At 41.8% G+C, this 19,703-nt stretch overlaps 2 protein-coding genes across 2 annotated transcripts; both read left to right on the top strand.

The window, feature by feature from the left end:
* Window positions 1–1,843: 1,843 nt before the first annotated feature.
* LOC147886835 (pentatricopeptide repeat-containing protein At5g27110-like) lies at window positions 1,844–5,133 on the top strand. The gene has a single exon (XM_087394912.1). It carries the CDS (start codon window positions 2,297–2,299, stop codon window positions 4,979–4,981), a length of 2,685 nt encoding a protein of 894 aa, XP_087251038.1. The 5' UTR covers window positions 1,844–2,296; the 3' UTR covers window positions 4,982–5,133.
* Window positions 5,134–9,360: 4,227 nt separating this feature from the next.
* On the top strand, window positions 9,361–18,607 carry LOC147886834 (replicase polyprotein 1ab protein). Its single transcript, XM_087394891.1, has 4 exons — window positions 9,361–9,949; window positions 10,632–10,685; window positions 10,822–10,947; window positions 17,698–18,607. Exons 1-4 carry the CDS (start codon window positions 9,416–9,418, stop codon window positions 17,845–17,847), a joined length of 864 nt encoding a protein of 287 aa, XP_087251017.1. The 5' UTR covers window positions 9,361–9,415; the 3' UTR covers window positions 17,848–18,607.
* The last annotated feature ends 1,096 nt before the right edge of the window (window positions 18,608–19,703 follow it).

Raw genomic sequence — 19,703 nt, 5'->3', positions numbered from 1 at the left:
AATTGCTAAAAACCTCTTGAGTTTGTTTTGTTCATTTGAACTTGTTGAAAGTTTTTGGTTGAAATGCTACCTTTGATCTAGGAGGTCTTGCAATGGGTGAATTTGTTTGGGAACTCCTCAAGTGAAAAGCATGCAAGTTGCTTCTAAGATACCCACATGAATTTGCCTAAGAGATCATGAGAAATTTCTTAGATCCTTTCTTCTTAGAAAGGCTACGTGAGTTTCTTTTGAGATACTGATATGAATTTGCCTAAGATACTCACCCTCTCTTTCTATTGTACCTTCAAAACTAACTCATGTCAGGTTCATACTTCTTTGCTAGGAGATCTAAAGGATAAAAAGGAATACTCGTAAGAGGACAAAGAGGAGAAAATGGGAAATGGGAAGGTTTAGGGCCAAAATATTTTTAATCAAAGGGAATTTGACAATCGATAGAAAACTATTTGAAAAGGCCTTTATTTTTCAATGGGAAATTAAAACGAATTCTTAGGTTCTTTAGAGACATCTCAATTAAGATAAGGTCAAAGATATAGCTTCAAAATTTTATTCAAGGGGGGATATGGACTCAAGACATCTTTTAATTGTGCATACCAACTTTCCGCTACGTTAAATGAAGATATTGCTAATGAAATATTGTGAAAGGATTGTAAATCCTTACGTGATAAATAAGGAGGGCCCCCCTCACGTTAAAGTTGTTGGGGCTCGGAGGCTCAATCTCGGTTGTTCTATCAAGTCCCTTTCAAATCCACAAAATGGTGGGCGCTTTGACATGGTTAATGTGTCCAAAACTTCCAAACTCATCAATCACATCATGGTTAAAAAACTCGATAATTGCTCACGTGTTAGAAATGTCCACACGTGCCCTTCACATCAAAGTAAATTCACAAAAGATTTACCCTCCTTGCCGCATTGACAACTAGTAGAAGCCATTGGTTGACCTTTATCCCATGTGAAAGTAACTCATGGTTTCGCTGCTCGTCACTTTCAAATGGGGTAAAGGCGTCCCCATGGCCTCTATTTCCTCCATCATAGGTGAAGGGACTTTCTCATTAATCACTCATTAATGAGAGTGACTAATCACTCTCTTATTCTCCAATTTGATACCTTTTTAACTTGCCCTTTCTGGGTAGGCTATAGTTAAAGTTTCCACTCAGAAATGTTAAAAGATTCTTCTTACACGTGCCATAGTGCGAGTGGTTGTTCTCTCTCTTCTCCACCATTTTCTCCCTCTTTTTCTTTTCTTTCTATTCTTTCCAACTATTCTATTTTAAGGCACACCTCGCTACGTCATGCCATGTGTTCTCAAACTTCTTCCAGATAAGGCCATTTGAATGCAAACTCAACTTGTTGAATTCTTGTCAATTTGAGGGATTTAGATTTCGAACTAGCGGTGGTTTATCCTATTAGAGGGCATTCCCACGCCTGTCTTGGGATATATGGTCCCCACACTTAGAAAACAGCAGAAATTCTCTCGCATACGTTCTCCTGTGTTTGAGAACGTTGAACCCTCCGATCCTCACGGTGATGCATCAGACTGGTTGATTGGGGAAACTGCTTGCAATTGCTTGATGAGACTCTTTCACAACGGCTGGGAGAGGGCCGAGATGCACAAAACAGCGAAATTCAAGCTTAACATCGACCTTTGGCCCGATGTTAACGAAGCTCCCTAATTCCTTGCCTAAAGTTTCGACTACGCACATGGGAAATCCATCCAACGTGGAAATAGGGAGAGCATTTCCCCCACGTGGGAATGCCCTCTTAGTGCTCTGAATTCCACGAGTGTCTAAGGGCCTGTTTCCACGCTAGGCAAATGCGATGCAAATGGGTGCCGCGAGCCCCCGTGGGGACAGATGGTCTTAGAGTTCAAACAGTCGCGTGAACTGAAGGGCTGTCCGCACCCGCATCCGAATGCGCGCATTCGGGCTCGGGCTGTGGGGAAACAGTCCCTAAGCCAATTGGAGATGGTGTCGTCCTGGAGCACGCAGGCATTCATTGGAGCGATGGTCCGGCAAGATACCATCTTCAAACCGGCGGTGGAAGGCTCTCTATTCGAAGTGTTCCAGTCCAGGTAGTTCCGTACAGACTTAAAGTTCGGTCTCATGCTTGTCAAGGTTAAGGGTAGACCGCCAATGGCAAGAGATCCCTGCCAACATCTGGACAATAGGAAGAGCAAAGTAAGCCTGCCACCGAATGATTTGCCCAGGTAAGATTGTCTTATGTTGGCTACATAAAATCACCGAGGAGTCGCCATGGATGGACGGCCTTCACAATCCAGGTTGGGTTCAAGACATGGTCGATGAAAAAGATAGCAGAAACAAGGGTATGCACGGGACCAATCCACTGTCATGCCGGGGCAAACTCTGCAGACCATGCCTTGATGGAGAGTCTCAGCAATTGCCAGGTCAGCATTAGTCCTAGACTGCAAATGGACGCATCTGAAACACAAGAGCTGCGAGATAAAAGTGGCTGGGAGGTTCTAAGCTTAGAGGAGGCATTCACTTCTATGGATCGGACACCCCAGCAGGCTTCGGTTGAGAACTTTACATGTATCTTGCAGAAGTGCAGAAAAGAGAAAAATCGAGCATATGCCAAGCGCTTGCATGCCTACATGTGCAACCATGGGCTGGAGGCTCATGACTTTCTCGGAAACTACCTTGTCCCAATGTTGTCGGATTGCGGAAGCATCTGCGATGCTTTGCAGGTCGTTAACAGGTTGGTTGATCCAAATGAATACTCCTGGACCTCTCTTCTTATGGCTTATATTGAATGTGGGAAATCACAGCATGCCCTTGACCTGTACCAGAAAATGCAAGAGGATTGTGTACATCCTAGCAAGCATACGTTTGTTGCCCTACTAAAGGCTTGTGCTAGGCTGAAAAATGTGGAAAAAGGCGGAGAAATACATACTCAGATTGCCGAAAGGGGATTGGAAAGGCATATTTATGTTGGCAGCACCTTGGTTGATATGTATGCCAAATGTGGCTCTCTTTTAAAAGCAAAGGAAGCATTTGACAAGCTTCCAGTTCGAGATGTAGTCTCGTGGACGTCACTAATTGCAGGATATGTTGAGCACGGGCTTGGTGAGGAAGCGCTGAAGTATTTTGAACAGATGCAAGTGGAGGGCATGTCTCCGAATGCTGTCACCTTTGTTTGCATCATGAAAGCTTGTGGCAGCATAGCAGACTTGGACAAGGGCCAAGAAATACATGCTGCTATTGCCAGAAAGGGGTTTGAATGGGATTGTTGTGTTGGCAATACCTTGGTAGATATGTATGCCAAATGTAACTCGCTCGTAAAAGCAAGGGAAGCGTTTGACAAACTTCCAGTTCGAAATGCAGTCTCCTGGACAGCACTAATAGCAGGATATGTGCAGCATGGGCTTGCTGACAAAGCACTGAACTGTTTTGAACAGATGCAACTGGAAGGCTTGTCTCCCGATGTTGTCACGTTTGTTTGCAGCTTGAAAGCTTGTGGCAGCATAGCAGCCTTAGACAAGGGCCAAGAAATACATGCTGAGATTGCCGAAAGGGGGTTGGAAAGAGATCCGTTTGTTGGAAACACCTTGGTTGATATGTATGCTAAATGTGGATCGCTTGCAAAAGCACGGGAAGTGTTTGATGAGCTTCCAGTCCAAGGCGTAACCTCGTGGAATGCACTGATCGCAGGGTATGCTGAACATGGGTTTTGTGAGGAAGCACTGAACTGTTTTGAAGTAATGCTACGGGAGGGTGTCTCTCCGACTGCTGTTACATTTGTTTGCTGCTTGAAAGCTTGCGGCAGGGAAGGAGCCTTGAGCAAAGGCCGAGAAATGCATGCTGAAATCTCCAGAAAGGGGTTGGAAGGAGATCCTTTTGTTGACAGCAGTTTGATTGATATGTACGCAAAATGTGGCTCTCTTGTAAAAGCTCGGGAAGTGTTTGACAAGCTTTCAAGTCGAGACGTGGTCTCCTGGAATGCTCTTATTGCAGGCTATGCAGAACATGGACTTAGTGAGGAAGCTCTGACCTGTTTTGGACAGATGGATGCATTGCCAGATGCTGTATCATTTGCATGCAGTTTAAAAGCTTGTGGCAGCATACAAGCCATAGACAAGGGTCGAGAAATACACATGGAGATATCCAGAAAGGGATTGGAAAGAGATCCTTACATCAGCAGCACCTTGGTCGATATGTACGCCAAATGTGGTTTGCTGAGCAAAGCAATTGAAGTGTTTGACAACCTTCCAGTTCGAGATGTGGTCTCATGGAATGTGCTGATTGCAGGATATGCAGAACACGGGCTGGGTGAAGAAGCACTAAACTGTTTTAAACAGATGGGCCTAGAGGGTGTTTTTCCAAATGTAGTCTCATGGAATGCACTACTTGGAGGATATGCCCAGCTAGGAGAAATTGAAACAGTACTCCATCTTTTTGAGAGAATGACAGGTGAAGGCATAATGCCAGACGCGGTCACATTCCTTTGTGTTCTTACTGTCTGCAGTCATGAAGGTCTTGTGGACGAGGGCCAGAAATACTTTGAGATCATGAGTGAAGACTATGGCATTCCTCCAACTATTGAACATCACACTTGCATGGTTGATCTTATTGGCCGTGCAGGCCAATTAGACAAGGCTGTAGCAATGGTGGAGAAAATGCCTTCCCAACCTCTTGCAGTGTGGCATAGTGTGTTGGGTTCTTGTCGGAAGTGGGGTCATGTGGAGCTTGGAAGACAGGCCTTTGAACAGGCAGTGCAATTGGATGAAAGGGATGTTGCAGCTCATGTCTTGATGTCTAACATCTACGCAGATGTTCACATGCAGGAGAACACAAAGAAGCTAGGGCATGTGGATGGAATGGGGCATACCTTTGTTGTTGGTGATACGAAACACTCCCAAAGGAGAAATATAAATGCAAGGCTAGAGGGCCTTTCCCTCAAAGTGTATGAGGAAGGATATGTCCTAGATTTGCATTGTGCCATGGGACATATACGGTGGCGCAAATAAAGATGGACTATGTTGGCATAGGTAGACGTTTCCAAATCAAAATGTATATACATTCAACATCTATTATGTCGACGAACTCAAACCAGTCCTAGCTAAGCCTCTCAATTTCTTCAGGAATAAGTTATTATGAGCATCGTAGTAGAGAACAAGACCATGGCACTTTAGAATAATTTCATCTTATTGACATTGGTTTCAAGTGGGAGACAACTCCCCATCCATATGCTCCAAATGAACCCTGTTGTAGCTGCCCCCAAACTTGTCCTAGCTATAGCTTTTGGAAAATCTGTGAGAATAAAGTAGGAGCATCGTGGTAGAGGACAAGCTGCCAAGAACAAGAATTTTGCATGGTGGTGTTGGTAGGACTTCTCATTCTTCTTTTCAGCCAAAAATTGAGAGACATAAAGACAAAATTTAAAGTTAAGAAATCGGCAAACTTAATCAAATTTGCTAAAAAAGCTCTTAGGGAAGCCTTGTGGGGACTTGGTGGTGGTGTTTGTATATTTATCATAGATAGTTCTTATGGAAGGGGCTCATACTATCTTTGTATTCGTTAGTTCTTATAGAAGGGCCAAGATAATTTTTAAGGGCAAATATATGCCCAATGGTTAATCTAGAAGCTTCTCCAAGTTGGGGCGCTAATATTCAGAGATCGAAATTTTATAAATTTGCCCAAAAATTAACATAACTTCCTCATATGAGCTCCAAATCTAGCCCTCCAAGTCCTCAAATCGATTGGGATAAGTCATCTAGAAGCATCTATAAGGTTAGAATTGTCAAATTTAGCTTATAAAAAACCTGTGTATGAACTTTACTATACATAAATCCATTGAAGCCTTGAAAATAGTAGCGTGGCCTAATATTTATAACTCTATCGTGCAAAAGATTCGCCCAATGACCTATACTTCCATGACTGTGTTCCCCTCTTTGTAATGTTTCAGTTACCTTGGAAGGGGCCAGTACAATCTTTGTAACGTTTCATGTAGGAAGAAATTTTATAGAATGACAACATGGGAAAGAGTCAATATATAGTTAATATGCTTGCTATTATTATGAGTAATATCAAAGTTTCATCTTTTGAGAGAGGTTTGTGTCCTTAAAAACCTATTTTAGGCGAGATTTTGTGCCATGAGATTCCATGCTAACCCATGTTTGCATGTTGTAATCTGATCACTTGATCTATGTACCCACTTGGTAAGGCCCTTGTTCGTGATGGGTACAAAGCTTCGAACAAGGGCTTATCCCAATAGAGACCACTCCCTTTAAAACTTTACTCTATGATCTATTTGTAAGGTTTGCACATTGAATTGGCCCTTTTAACACTAATTGAGGATTAAGAGTGAGTTTACAATGTCCACTTGGTCCATGTGAGGCCCCATCCCAATAATTCATTTGGTCCCTCTAACAATTTACCCTATGGTCTAGTGTAAGGTTTGGTGTCACACAGGCATCCACAACCTATGGCATGCTGCCTACAAGCTGCAACACCCATCAAATACTGCTAGGCAACCATAGTAGACGTCGTAGGTCAAAAAATATAGAGTGGACCTTTTGTAAAAAAGTCATTTTGGTCGACGTTGACTTTAAATCAAATAAGCCAACAGTCGACATTGACCAACTGACCAGGGTCGATCAATCTACCCTAACATCCTATATAAGGAAACCCCCTTGGCCTCATTCTGCATCCCATCTTGAGAGCAATTTGGGGCTTCAACACCTCCGTCAGCAGGCAGCAGGGGATCAACTAGCAGTTTAGGCCTAGAACAAGGAGCAGTAGATCTACTGTAGTCTTGGCAACTACAGGTTTCTCTATAGTCCCAGATTAGTCCGGACAGTAGTAGTTAGGGTTATGCATCACATCACTCCCCTCCTTCCATCAGCCCTCTGTTTAATAGTGAGGGTCCAGTCCCTCTATACAGTATTTTCATTCCTCTTTTGTAGTGAAGGTTCATCTCCTCCATACAGTACTTAGTCCTTTCAATTATTTACTCAACCCTTTGGGCAAGACATTATATCCTTTGTTCTTTTCCTCTTCAAAGGCTCATTACATTCATCCCTCAGACTCTCATACTGCCTCCATAGTTCCACTTGTTCTTTGAGTGCATTATTCTATCAGTTCAGGTAGAAGTGAGCAAGAGAGAGTGAGTTAGGCTATCTTCCTGTTACATTTGCACACTAAGCTAGCAATTTTACCAGAGGGCAATTGAGTAGACTAGCAGTTAAGTTGGGTCATGGATATCATAGAGCCCTAGTATATGATAGTCACATGGCTTAGTATATGTTTTGTCCCCCCCTCTAAAACCTTCACCTATGGTTGTCGAATTAGCGAAGATATGGGGTCTTGAAAGGGAATTCAGTTCATGTTTTTGTGGTGGGCCAATGCGTGCTCCAATTTGTGGGCCAATGCCGAGTTGAGATAGGATCTTCAATTTACTATGCCTTGCTTTCACATTGATCGAAATTGTGTGCTAGGACTAAAAGAGTGATTTTGAGGGAACAAACTCATGTGAAATTGGGTTAAAGGGTGGTTTAATGTGGAACGAAATCATAGGCTAAAGGGGAGTGAATTGTGGTCTAGGAGAAGGGAAGTGGGTGTGCATTTAATGCACCTCACACCTCCATTCAATCACTTGGCACTTCCAATACTTGAACTTGTTTAGGATGGTGTAAATTACACCATCTAGATAAGGCATTAGGGGCAAACCCTAAACCTAACCCTAAGGGGTACTCATGTATATGTTTATGTTCATACAATATAGTGTACAAGTAGCTATATCGTGTGCTCTCTCTCTCTCTCTCTCTCTCTCTCTCTCTCTCTGTTTTGGTTCAGGAAGCTCTCCATTCCACTTCCTAGGATATATTAGTAATAAGTGCATTATATTGATCATTTTATGGAATAAACAAATTGTACTTGATTGTGCAAGCCTTCTTTGGGTGCTTAAGTTTCTATATCGAGCCTAATTTTTTAAAAGTATATTTAATGCACTCAACAAACTTTCAAATATATGTATTTGTTATATAAGCTTTGGGGAATTTTCATAGCATTTATTTATAATTTCATATGGCTAAGGGTTAAAGCTAGCGCATTTTTTAAATTTGATTTCAAATCCTGGCAAATGTACTCGACTTTTATTTTTATAGGAGCATATAAACTTTCACAAGGCACGTAAAACTTTCACTTATTAACAAAACTAGCACGAAAATCCATCCCTGCTTGCATACATACATGGTGACACTTAGCACATGGTGTTAGAGTATTATCTACTACTGTAGCTATAAAATTTTAAGGTCCAGTATAAGTGTCTACAACCTAATCAAGCATTGGATTTTTTGTTTTAAAATCTTGCAAGCATATATGGATTGAGTGCCTTGTACTATCCATGATACATTGGCAACAAATATTACATTGTATTTGTTTTTGTGCAAGATTGGACAATCTAATGCTCATTATAGATAAAAATCCCAAATTATTATCATTACAAAAAATTTAAGAAAGTGAATAGCATATTGGACTTGGTTGTGCAAAATTTTTTTGGGTTTTTAAGCATATAGACCTAGCAAAGTTCAAAATCTATATTTAATGTAATAGCAAAATTTCCACACAAAAAAGTACATAAAAGTTTGGCGACATTTTCATGGAATTTATTTATAATTTTATACTATTGAAGTCTAACCTTAGCCTCTTTTTTTAACTTAGTTTCAAATCTTGGCAAATGTACCAAGATTTTAACTTTATAAGGGATACAAACTTTCAAGAGCCTTATAAACTTTCTCTTATTAACAAAACTAGCCCGAAACAACTCATCCCTGGTTTGTGCCATCTCTCTCCTTGCTTTCAAAATTCCATTTTGTTTGATTAGGAAGCATTGAGAATCCTACTTTGGCTTTTGCAATCACTGCCCCTTGAAAAAAATATCCAACCAAGTGGCTATGTAAAGTGCCTGTTGTTCTGATTTCCAAGGGCTCTGAAAAAAGAATGTTTGTCTATGCTGGAGCTTGGCAATGCTAACAAATAAATTTATTTATATATTTAGATACATGTGCACATATACATACATACATACACACACGCACATATATATATATATATATATATATATACATATGCACTCATATATATATACATATACACACAAATATATATATATATATATATATATAGATATATATATATACATACATACATACACACAAATATATATATATATATATATACATATGCACGCATACATACACAAACACGTGCGTGCACGCACGCACGATATTTTCGGGGCCGAAGCAGAGGGGGGGAGGGGAGACAAGTGTAAAGAAGGAGTGGTGGTGGTGGACACACGTGTGAGGAGAATAATGTGTGAGCAAGTCCAAAGGGCGAGGTGGTTAAAGAGTGGATGAAACAATTGTTGAAATTTGCTGAAATTGCAGAAGAAGAATTGGAACATGGTAGCTATGGCCTCCCCTCAAGCTGCCCTTCTTCTTCCCCAACGCACAACCTCCTCCCTTCACACCTCTGGCTATGGCTGCCCTCGCCTTCCCCCCGTCCCTCCCTTGCACCTCTCCCTCCGCTCTCGTCCCTTCAGTCGCCTCCCCATCGTTGCCGAAGCTACCAGTGGTCCTGGCCATAACCCCCTCCATGACCTCGCCACCTCCTTCCTCGACTCTGCCCGTTCCTTCCGTCAGACCGCAGGGCACGCCCTCCAGTCCGCTCGGCTTCGCGCCTTGGAATTCGTCGACGCCCGTGATTTTCAAGGCTCGCTCAAGCAAGCTTTCACCACAGCCAACGTTAAATTCGAGGAGGTGAGTTATGAGGTTAGGAAGAGCGCGGAGAAAATGGATCGCCGGTACAAGATTTCTGAGAAGGCGCAGGAGGTCGTGGATTTCGCTAATCAGCAAGTTAGGAATGTTGACGAGCAGTTTGGGGTGGTTCAGAAAGTTCGGTCCGCTTCTTCAGACTTTCGCCGGAATTGGCCCATGGTGTGCTACTATCCAATGCGAGATCTCTTATTTGTAAAATTTTAAAAGGTCTAGTAGCAGCCGTAGCTCGAGTTAATCCCCGCTGTCGGGCTTACCCTTTCAAAAGTTAATATCAATTAGGTGATCCGTCAAAGGAGAAGCCAGTGATCCGTGCAAAACACAGGACGAGGAAGGCATTTATTTCGTACTAGAGTTTCTCATCTTTACTTGCCTTATAACCTTTTGCCCTCGGATAAGTATTTGTACTTTGGGTTGCTGCATAGGATGCACGACTTTTTACGTTTCTCTTTTCTCAAGTGTTTCTCATCTTTGCTTGCCAAGTTGCCTTTTCCCTTGAAAAACATTTGTACTTTACGATGTGACTGGTTATGACTTTTTAATATTTCTCTTTCTCGATTTTGAGTTCCTCCTCAGTTAGCCCGTAGCCTCTTCTATAGGGTACCTTTTCCATTCAATCAAATATTTTCAGAGGGTTCTGCTTCCATTGTATTTGAAAAAATGATGAAGAGGCATAGTTTTGGAAGCGGCAGGGATAATAAGAAAGTGGAAGCAGACATTTAGTTTGTGAATGGAACGTGATTTCACTAACTGCGATTATGCTTGACATAGTTTTTCTTTTTACCAAGCTAAGTTTGTTTTTTCTCTCAATGTTGACTTTACGATCCCTGATTTTGTGTTGCAGTATAGAAGGCAGTTAGATAAATTTCTGCAGACTCCACTCGGGAAAATGTTCACGGTAAATGCCGTCTTATGTTTAGCACCTCGTTTGATTTTCTGCTTGGTGATGGAGTAAGACTTAAGTTGGGCACAAGTGTTTGCTGTAGATTAGAAATGTTTGTTGTTTTTGTCTTAGCAATCTGCTTTTCTTGCAGACGCTAGTGTTTCTGTGGTTTCTTCTATCCGGCTGGTTGTTCAGAATCATCTTCTTTTCTATGTGGGTGTTGCCCTTTGCCGCTCCTTTGCTTATCAGCACGGCTGCTAGAAATGCGATTGTGGAGGTATATTATTCCTTTCTGTTGCCTTTTCCATACAGTTCTCAAAAGGTCTTTCGCATGGATGCTGTAATCCGAGCTGTGTTTGGCAAGTCTTGAAATGGATTTCTGAGCTGGCATAATTGGATAGACATTACACTGTAGGTGGAGCTGCGTTTTGGAAATCTTGAAATGAATTTCTGGCTGTTTTGCCAGCTTCGAAATAGGGTCTATGCAAGCAGATTGAAAAGTTAAATAGAGTTCTTGCGAGGGTTGTGTGTGACTTTGTCTCATGGGAAAGATCATATATAAATACTTTATTCTCTGCTTGTTTAAAGCTATTATTATATGAAAATGTGGGCACATGTTGAGAACGACCAAGGGTAGGGAACCAGGGAGGCTTTGTCCACAGTTGTAGTGGCTTCTCATTCATAGTTGCATACATCCCTTGAGACTGCACATGTTGCACTGAACGTTTGTTGCATGCTCCTCTGGTTCCCCCATAAATTGCAGGTTTGCGGTCATTTCTGTGAGTGTTTCGCACTGTCAATCAGCATCAGGCCATCTCCTTCTTGAATACCTGATTTATGTTTGCAAAATACTTTATGAAACACAATAAAGCTTCCGAGCTGCTGGCAAGCTCTTGAGGCATGGCTCAAAGTATATTCAGTGCCAACAATTGCATGTCCACATCGATCCTCAAGAGAACAGCGATTTATAGAACCTATACCTTTCTGCACTTCGGACTCAGCATTCTTGCCACACTGCCACTGGGTATAGCCGGAAATGTAGATGAGGTTTCATACAGCATTGAGCTCTTATCAATACTACGAATTTCATCTAGCATACCCCTAGGCACATTTCACAATTACCTACCCCTAGGCACATTTCACAAGGCTTTTGAAGTTTGGCCTTAGATTTATCTAGCTAGTGCCATCACTGTCACCAATGACCTTGGCATTATAACCTTTTTGACCATATGCATAAAGTGCAAGACATAATACCATATAAATGTTGGTCCTCTAAAGGATAATGCCCATTGACCCTTATGAGGTCATATTATCTCAGTGAGAGCGTAACTTCCCTCCCTCTCTAGGCATTACTGTCCTTGATGATGAAATCTAGAAATACTTTTCACATCCGGTACTTGGATTTTCAAGTCTCCTTTGATAGACGTAAACCATGCCATGCAACCAACACTGTGGGTATCTTTCGATTGCATACTTGCATTGTTCCTCGGTTAAGGATTCTTGTTTGTTTGCGCCTTGGGTTATCCTCTATCTCCTAAAAGAAAACAATACCCTCGATTAGTGAGTCACTTGGGTGCATAAATCGATTTGAATTAGAAACATAAAATGCTGGCTGCACCTTACAACCCTGTGGTAATTCAACCTATAGGCTACCTTGCCTATTCTTTTTGGAATCAACCACGGCCCACAATATCGGGGTGATAATTTAGTATACTCTACTGGAGTCAAAAGACTTGCATTGAGAATGGATTCTGAGAAAAACTTTTTCTCATTTCTTAAACCTTTGAAAGGTTTGTTTCCATCCACATATGTCTTGGCCCTATCCATAGCTTGGCGGATATTAGCTCTCGCAAGTGCTAGTGACTCCCTCATCTGACAACATAGTTTGTGGCACTAGGTACTTCCATACGTGCTCCAACTGTAGTTGGATTCGCTGGTCTATAACTATAGTTCAACTCGAATGGATTTATTCTTGTAGATGAATGTTTTCTATCATTGTAGGTGAACTCCAAGAATGGCAACCATTTGTTTAACACATGTTGCCCGAATGATACATATGCTCTTAGGATATCCTCTAAAGCTTGGTTGACTCTCTCCGAGCTACCATTTTTCTCCGAATGATCCCCACTACACATTCCTAGCTCAGTCCTCAATGCATCAAACACTGCAGTCCTTGTCCGACACTCTGAATCCATGCAAACGAAATATACTATTGATAAACAAATCTGCTACTTGCGGGGGAGTAAGGGACCCCTAGTTGGAATGATGTGAGTCACCTTGGTAAGATGATCAAATTTGTGCCATCAAGTTTGTCCTCAGACCCAAGCATTCCAAACAAATAATTTTTAGTGCCAGCAATAGTGCACAAATGCAAGGCAAAAGCACTAATTGACAATGCAAATGAGAGGAGTGCAATCTCCCAAATCCAAAAGGCAAATTGTTGCACAAGTTTCAAAGCTTTTCACTGCAAATGTGTGGATGTCACAAGGTGTACTTGCTGCAAAAAGACTCCTGCAAGGCAACACCAAGCTTCCCAAGGCAACACGGGGCTTTTCCACAGTGCCAATAAAGCAAAGAAAGGACTGTTTACTAGAAATGAAAAGAATCAATGCAGTAAAGAAAGAACTGTTTTGCTGGAAATGAAAAGACTCCCACAAGGCAACGCGAGGCCTTTCCACAATGCCAATAAAGCAAAGAAAGGACTGTTTTGCTGGAAATGAAAAGAATCAATGCAGTAGGAGCTTACCAAGTGATGTAGACCAAAATTACAGCAAGAAAATGGCTCCAAACTCGAGCACAGGTAGTTACCCTTGGAGGAGAGGTGAAATGGACAGAAAATGGCAATGAAGGGTGCCAAAAGAAGGCTGGAAAATGGATTTGCAGCAAGAGTATGTCCTCTCACAAGCAGGAGAAGACCTCGAAATGAGTGCAGCAGCAACCAGAGGCGAGAAGCTCGCAGCATGAGATGTAGAAACAGTAAATGAGAGCAAGATGGCTTCAAGAGAGGTCTCTGGATGGCAGCAGCAGGCTCCAAAGCTCAAGTCGGTGGGTGTAGGCTATCCAAAATGCAGCAGAAGGCCATGAAATCAGCAAGTCAGCCCTACAAGTGCTCCAGAATGTGACGAAATTCACACATGTAAAAAGGCGGCTGCTGTAGGCCTTGAATCAGCTCAGGGGTGTGTTGAAACAGCTCCAAAATGTGCAGGTCAGCCAAGTAGGGTATTCCGTACAGCTGTACGGACTACACGTGGGAGAGGCAGCTATAATAAATGGTCCGTACATGTCATTAAATGCTCTGAAATGCTGTAGCAGGGCAGAAAACAGCACCACAAGAGTTGCCTATGCTGGAGAAGCACCAAAGAGATGTTCTCCGGCGATGGAATTGCTTGGAACAGCCTCAGGTGACGACACCTTGCAGCCAGGCCTTGGGAATGTGCCGACCAGCAAGAGAAATGAGCCGACCAGCAATAGACAGAAATGCAGCCAATAGCTCGGGGAGGCTGCCAATGGCTGAGGGGAAAGCTCCTTGACTTGTTTTGATACCACTGTAGACTAGGGCAAGCAATGGTGCTCAAGAAATGAAGCAATGGAGTAAAAAACAAGCTGTTGTAATGAATTGCTGCAATGATGAAATGAGTACAAAGTACACTATATGATGAAACCCTGTCCCACTCTATATGATGAAACCCTAGGACAGGGTGTCCTATTGGTACTAACTGTAAATTGATACATGTGCTCTAATTGTACCAAGTGTCCTAATTGTCCCTAATTAGGCCTACAAGGCACATACCAAGGAATGAGTGGCACCTATGGATAGCCCATAGAATGGCCTACACTCGTTGATCAGAAATCCGTGCAAGTGGTATTGTGCTAGGAGCAGTTCTTCTCCAAGAGGGAAGGCTAGTAGCTTTCATGGTTCATAGTTATACATGGCTGGGCATAGTTCATACACGAGTTTAATATGAAGATTCAGTACCAAAGAGGAAAGAAACAAAAGGTCGCTAATGCAGAGTTTCACAATATTGGAGTAATAGAAGGCCTAGCACCTAGAAAAGGCCAAACTTATGCAAGATATATCATAAATGATGGTATGCAAAATGATCTCAAGCAGAGGGTCGTTCGACAGTGCCATGATAGCCCATATGTGGGACATCCATGTGTCGAGAAGACATATGATCTCGTTAAACAAAGATGTTTTTTGGCGGAGTATGAAAAAGAATATTCACGTTTATGTGACACGGTGTTACTTGTGTCAAGTGACTAAGGCAGAGCGGGTGCAGTTACCTAGCCTTTTGCAGCCCTTGGAGATACTGGGAGAGCATTTCGATGGACTTTATAGTGGCTTTGCCTATGACACAAGGTGGATATGATTCTATCCCTGTCGACATTTAGTATTGCCTCAGGCTCCTCTAGTGATGTGCCTAATGCTACTTCTGGTGCATCTACCTCTTCCACTACAAATACTTTGCCTCCTGCTCAAGAGTAGATTAAGTGGGATGGACATGATGCCAAAGCACATGCCTTGATTGCTGTTTCAGTGAAAAGGCTTATAATGAGGTCACCTTGATTGCTCATTTTGTGAAAAGGGTTGTGCTGATTGGCACTGTGACTAGAGGACTCTGTAGACTCAACACATATGGCAGATGCTTGGATGATACTAGACTTGCAGATGCAGATGCTTCTACCATGGTAGATACTCATTTATGGCATGAGACCTCAACTATAGAGATTTGGTGAAGTTGCATAAAGATGATATGGTTGTTGATCTTCCAAAGATGGATATGCCTTCAAAAGCATGTTTTCTTGGAAAAATGCTCCGCTTTGCATTTCCTAGGGATGGGAGAGTTGTTGCATCTCGCAAGTTGTATTTGATTCATTGTGATGTTTGTGGTCCCATGTGGGTTGCAGCTATTGGGGGATTTTACTATTTTGTCACCTTAATTGATGACTTTTCTAGATATACTTGGAATTTTGCCTTGAAATCCAAATCTGAAGTCTTTGCATGTTTTAGACATTTGATTGCCTTGGTAGAGAATGAAAGCGTGCTGAAAATTGCCCACATCAATGTATATACACAGGGGTGGTGAATATATGTCAAAGGAATTTGCTGATTTTTTGTCTTCACGTGGCATGCACTTTGCCTTAGACTCCTCAACAGGATCTCGTGGTCGCGAGAAAGAATATATGAGTCATGGAGATGGCCTGGTGTATGTTAAAAGGCAAGCACTTGCCTACCAATTTGCGGTTGGATGCCGTTATGTGTGCAAACTATATTTTGAACAGATGTCCCACAAAGGCTTTGAAAACCATTGCACCTTATGAGGCTTGGATAGGTCACAAGCCCATAAATTCTCACATGAGGACTTTTGGTTGCTTGGCATATGTACATGTGCCTTCTCAGACATGCACAAAGTTGGATGATAAAGCTGCGAAATATTATTGGGTACAGCTCAGAAAGCAAGGGCTACAAGCTGTACCAACCCCACACGAGCAAGGTTTTGTTTAGTAGGGATGTCGTTTTTTATATGAGTCTTCATCTATGCCTTTGCTGGACTATCAAAAACAGCCCCATTGATGCCACATATATCTTTGACAGCTTGATGCCTTTGTTTCCGTCAAACCCCCATGATGATGCCACATCTAAGGTTCCTCCTCTTAGCTTACAGTGATACCACAGACTCCATGGTAGACATGAATATGCAAAAGTAGACTTACGAGGCAGCTGGTGATTCTGTTTTCAGCTCAGGCTAGCAAGGGAGGTCAATACATCTTTTTTGCTTTAGTTTTTCAGTTTGCTATTCACCGAGATGGATCAGCGTTCAGAAGCCTCTACACCCATTGCTCGTCCTTCCTGTAAGAAATCCTAGATTTACTATATTTAGAACTGTGCTAAGGAACAGAAAAGAGACTGAGATAGCAGAGAACAAGGAATAACTGTATTGCTTGAATGTCTGTAGGGTGGATGTGATTGTCATCCATACAATTTGGCCTCTCTTAACCACAGCATCACCTGAGGGGCAGGGTAGTGGAGCAGTCCTTCCACTCCCTCATGCTCCCTATTCACTTGGCTGTTGAGCTGTGTGTTACGAGCTCTCGAGCAGTCCGTTGTTTCTGTTGTTTTTCCCCGGTTGTAGCGGGGTTTTCTCCAGAGATCACTCTTGTGCCTTTTCTCTCTCCTTTCTCTCCTTCTCAGTGTGTGTGTGTGTGAGGTGCGCTATGTCTCTCTCTCAATTCCATTCCTTTCCGCTGCACTTCTCACAATATTCAGCTGTCTCACTATTTCTGGACTCTGGTTTTCCCAACCTAGAAAGTGAAGAGACACTGAAAGAGAAGAGAGAGGGTCATGAAGAGTCCAGAGATGAAGAACTATGCTAGCTGTCTCAATATTTATGGACTCTGGCAAGCGAAGAGACACTGAAAGAGAAGAGAGAGGGTAATGAAGAGGCCATAGATGAAGATGACATATCAGCTCCTCCTGAAAGGGCCAGAGATGACAGATGAGGTATCTGGTTAAGGATACTCAAAGAAGCACAATCTTGTGGTTTTGTTCCGACTAATATGTTTAGTTCGACTGGTTTCTAAGATTCGCAGGAGCTCACATACTCGCTTATATACTCCTATAGCTTGTTGGTTAACTTCCTTGCAAAGTCGGCTTAGGATAATCCTATGATAAGAAAGTTTGAATTTCTTGGGTGCTGATGCACTTATTCAGCTCATGGTTATTGAATGTTCATGATTAGTTCATTTCAAGATCCAAAAAGTTTTGCGTTGCGACTTGATGTTGGTGTGTGGAGATCTAACAACAGGGTTTTAAAAAAATGAAATAGCGTGCACCACTGTGATTTCATGTGCCATTTCATTTGCATGTAATTTGGAGGCTTTATACATCTTTGAATCTTGCATCTCCTGCTAGAATATTCTGTTTTCTTTTGATGCCTTTGGCGATTTCAATGAAGTTTTGGAGGACAAAAAGATGGCCTTTAAAAAAAATTAAAACTCTCCTGATATATCTGATATTTTGATTCAGGGTGCTTGTCCATCTTGCAAAAGGCGCTTTATAGGCAATCGCAATCAAATGGTTGTATGCAATTACTGCAAGGCTGTGGTGTGGCAACCTCGACAGGACTTTTCAAGGGATAAATCTGACCCATCGATCATTGATATTGATGTAGAATAAGTGCATTTAGCGGTGCCGAATCTGCTGTGGTTGACAGGATCCCATTTTCTTTTTTGACCTGATGTTACAAGCAAGTTACATGGTTGCCACACACCATGTGCATTTTCAGATACAATGAAACCCAATTTAAAATGGCTGGAGGCACAAGTTAGAACAGCTCGAGTGCATGTGTACGAGTACAGGAGATACTTTACTTTGATACTTTACTTTGATCACATAAGATAGGATGCTGGTATTGTTGAAACTTGCCTGAGGATCTATGGAGTTTCAGGTAACAGGTCACAGAGTTATCCTGATGGTGTGATTCAAGGTGCTACTGCATGATGTGTCAGATGGTTGGATGAGGTTTCTATTGTTCTAAATGCCAGCACTTGGTGGGAGAACCTATCTGTATATAGCCTTGCATTTTGAAGCATACATTAAGTAGTCTTGCGTTTTGAAGGATACATATGATTGTTTCATTTTTACGAGCAGTGTTTCTAAAATGCCTTCTTGGCAATTTTATTCTTTGACATGGATCCTCGTTTCGAATGACTGTAATCAGCATGCCCAATAAGTGTACATAGTGAGTCTTGGTGTCTTATCTTGGTGTCTCTCGAGAAGCAGCCGATATAATATGTGAAGAGGAGGTATATGCTTGTAATGGAAGTATCCGCTGTTTGATAGTGGATGATACTTTGCCCACAATCAGGTGTAAGGAGCTTGATGTATATTTTACAGAGTATCAACTCTTTAAGGAATTGTTGAAATATTTGTGAGATTTTAGCATTCAAGTTCTTCAGAGGGTTTAGATCTTTTCCAATGGTATTGTTTCGTACACGGTTAATATTTTTCATGGTTTAGGTTGGATTTCTGTAGTGAAAATAGGTGCCATGAATTGTGGAAAAAGGATACGGATAGGAATGTTGCTTCATTCTTTTAATGGGTTTTACATCCTCCATTGTATAATTCTCATCAGTGACTATCGTGAGATTGAAACTGCAGTATGTTGTGTTTTTAGAGGATGAGTTTGGGAATGTTCTTGGATTCATCTACGTATATGCTTCTGCCGTATTAGCGGACATGCAAATTTCACCTTGTGAAGTTTTCATCCAAGTTGCGGCCTGCTAGTATTGCGATAATTCTTTCTATCTTAAATGGTGTGTTGCCCTATCAGCTAGATTTAGATGCTCGTTTGGGATCGTTTAGACTTCACGAGCAGTTGTAGCTTGAATGAAGAGATTTTGGACTACTTTTTGATTAGCCTTCTCCTTAAGTGCTAGCCTTCGTCATGGCTGAGTTTGCCCTTCACCTTCGTAGTGTTGACAGAAACTCAATACGAAGACTTTGTATTAATGGATGCTCAAGTATGTGTGGGTTTGTGGATCTGTATGTGTGAGCATATTTTTATACTATGGTCTACACCCACAGTTGGGCGGTGACGACGTCAATGGGGTTGTCTTAGTTGCTAGTCCCTGTTATGTGTGATGGAGTTTATGGTTTTCAATCTTATGAGCGACTATCGTGAGATTGAAACTACTATGTTGTTTTTAGAGGATGAGTTTGGGAATGTTCTTGGATTCACATAGGTCTATTCTCATTGGTGATGCTCTTGGATTCACATAGGTATATTCTCATTGGTGATGCTTACTAAATGTTCAAATGAGTTTGTGTATCATTCAACAGTGATGGTTCTATTGGGTGCTTCAATCTCCAAAAAGTTTGTAATTCTCACTGCAGGTTCAAAGTTTGTAATTCTCAATGTAGGTTCTTTTGAATCCTCGTCGATTGGAGTTTAAGGATCATACTCATATTGTATATATGCATGCCACATTTTTTATTAAGTGTGTGAAGTTTGGAGTACAATGAATGTCATT

Source organism: Dipteris shenzhenensis, chromosome 23 (genome assembly GCF_047967505.1).
Source record: "Dipteris shenzhenensis isolate YYH24624 ecotype China chromosome 23, Dip_SZ_1.0, whole genome shotgun sequence".
Classification (NCBI taxonomy): Eukaryota; Viridiplantae; Streptophyta; class Polypodiopsida; order Gleicheniales; family Dipteridaceae; genus Dipteris; species Dipteris shenzhenensis.
The sequence above is the reverse complement of the archived record's forward strand: the minus strand, read 5'-3'. Positions and strand labels throughout refer to the sequence as shown.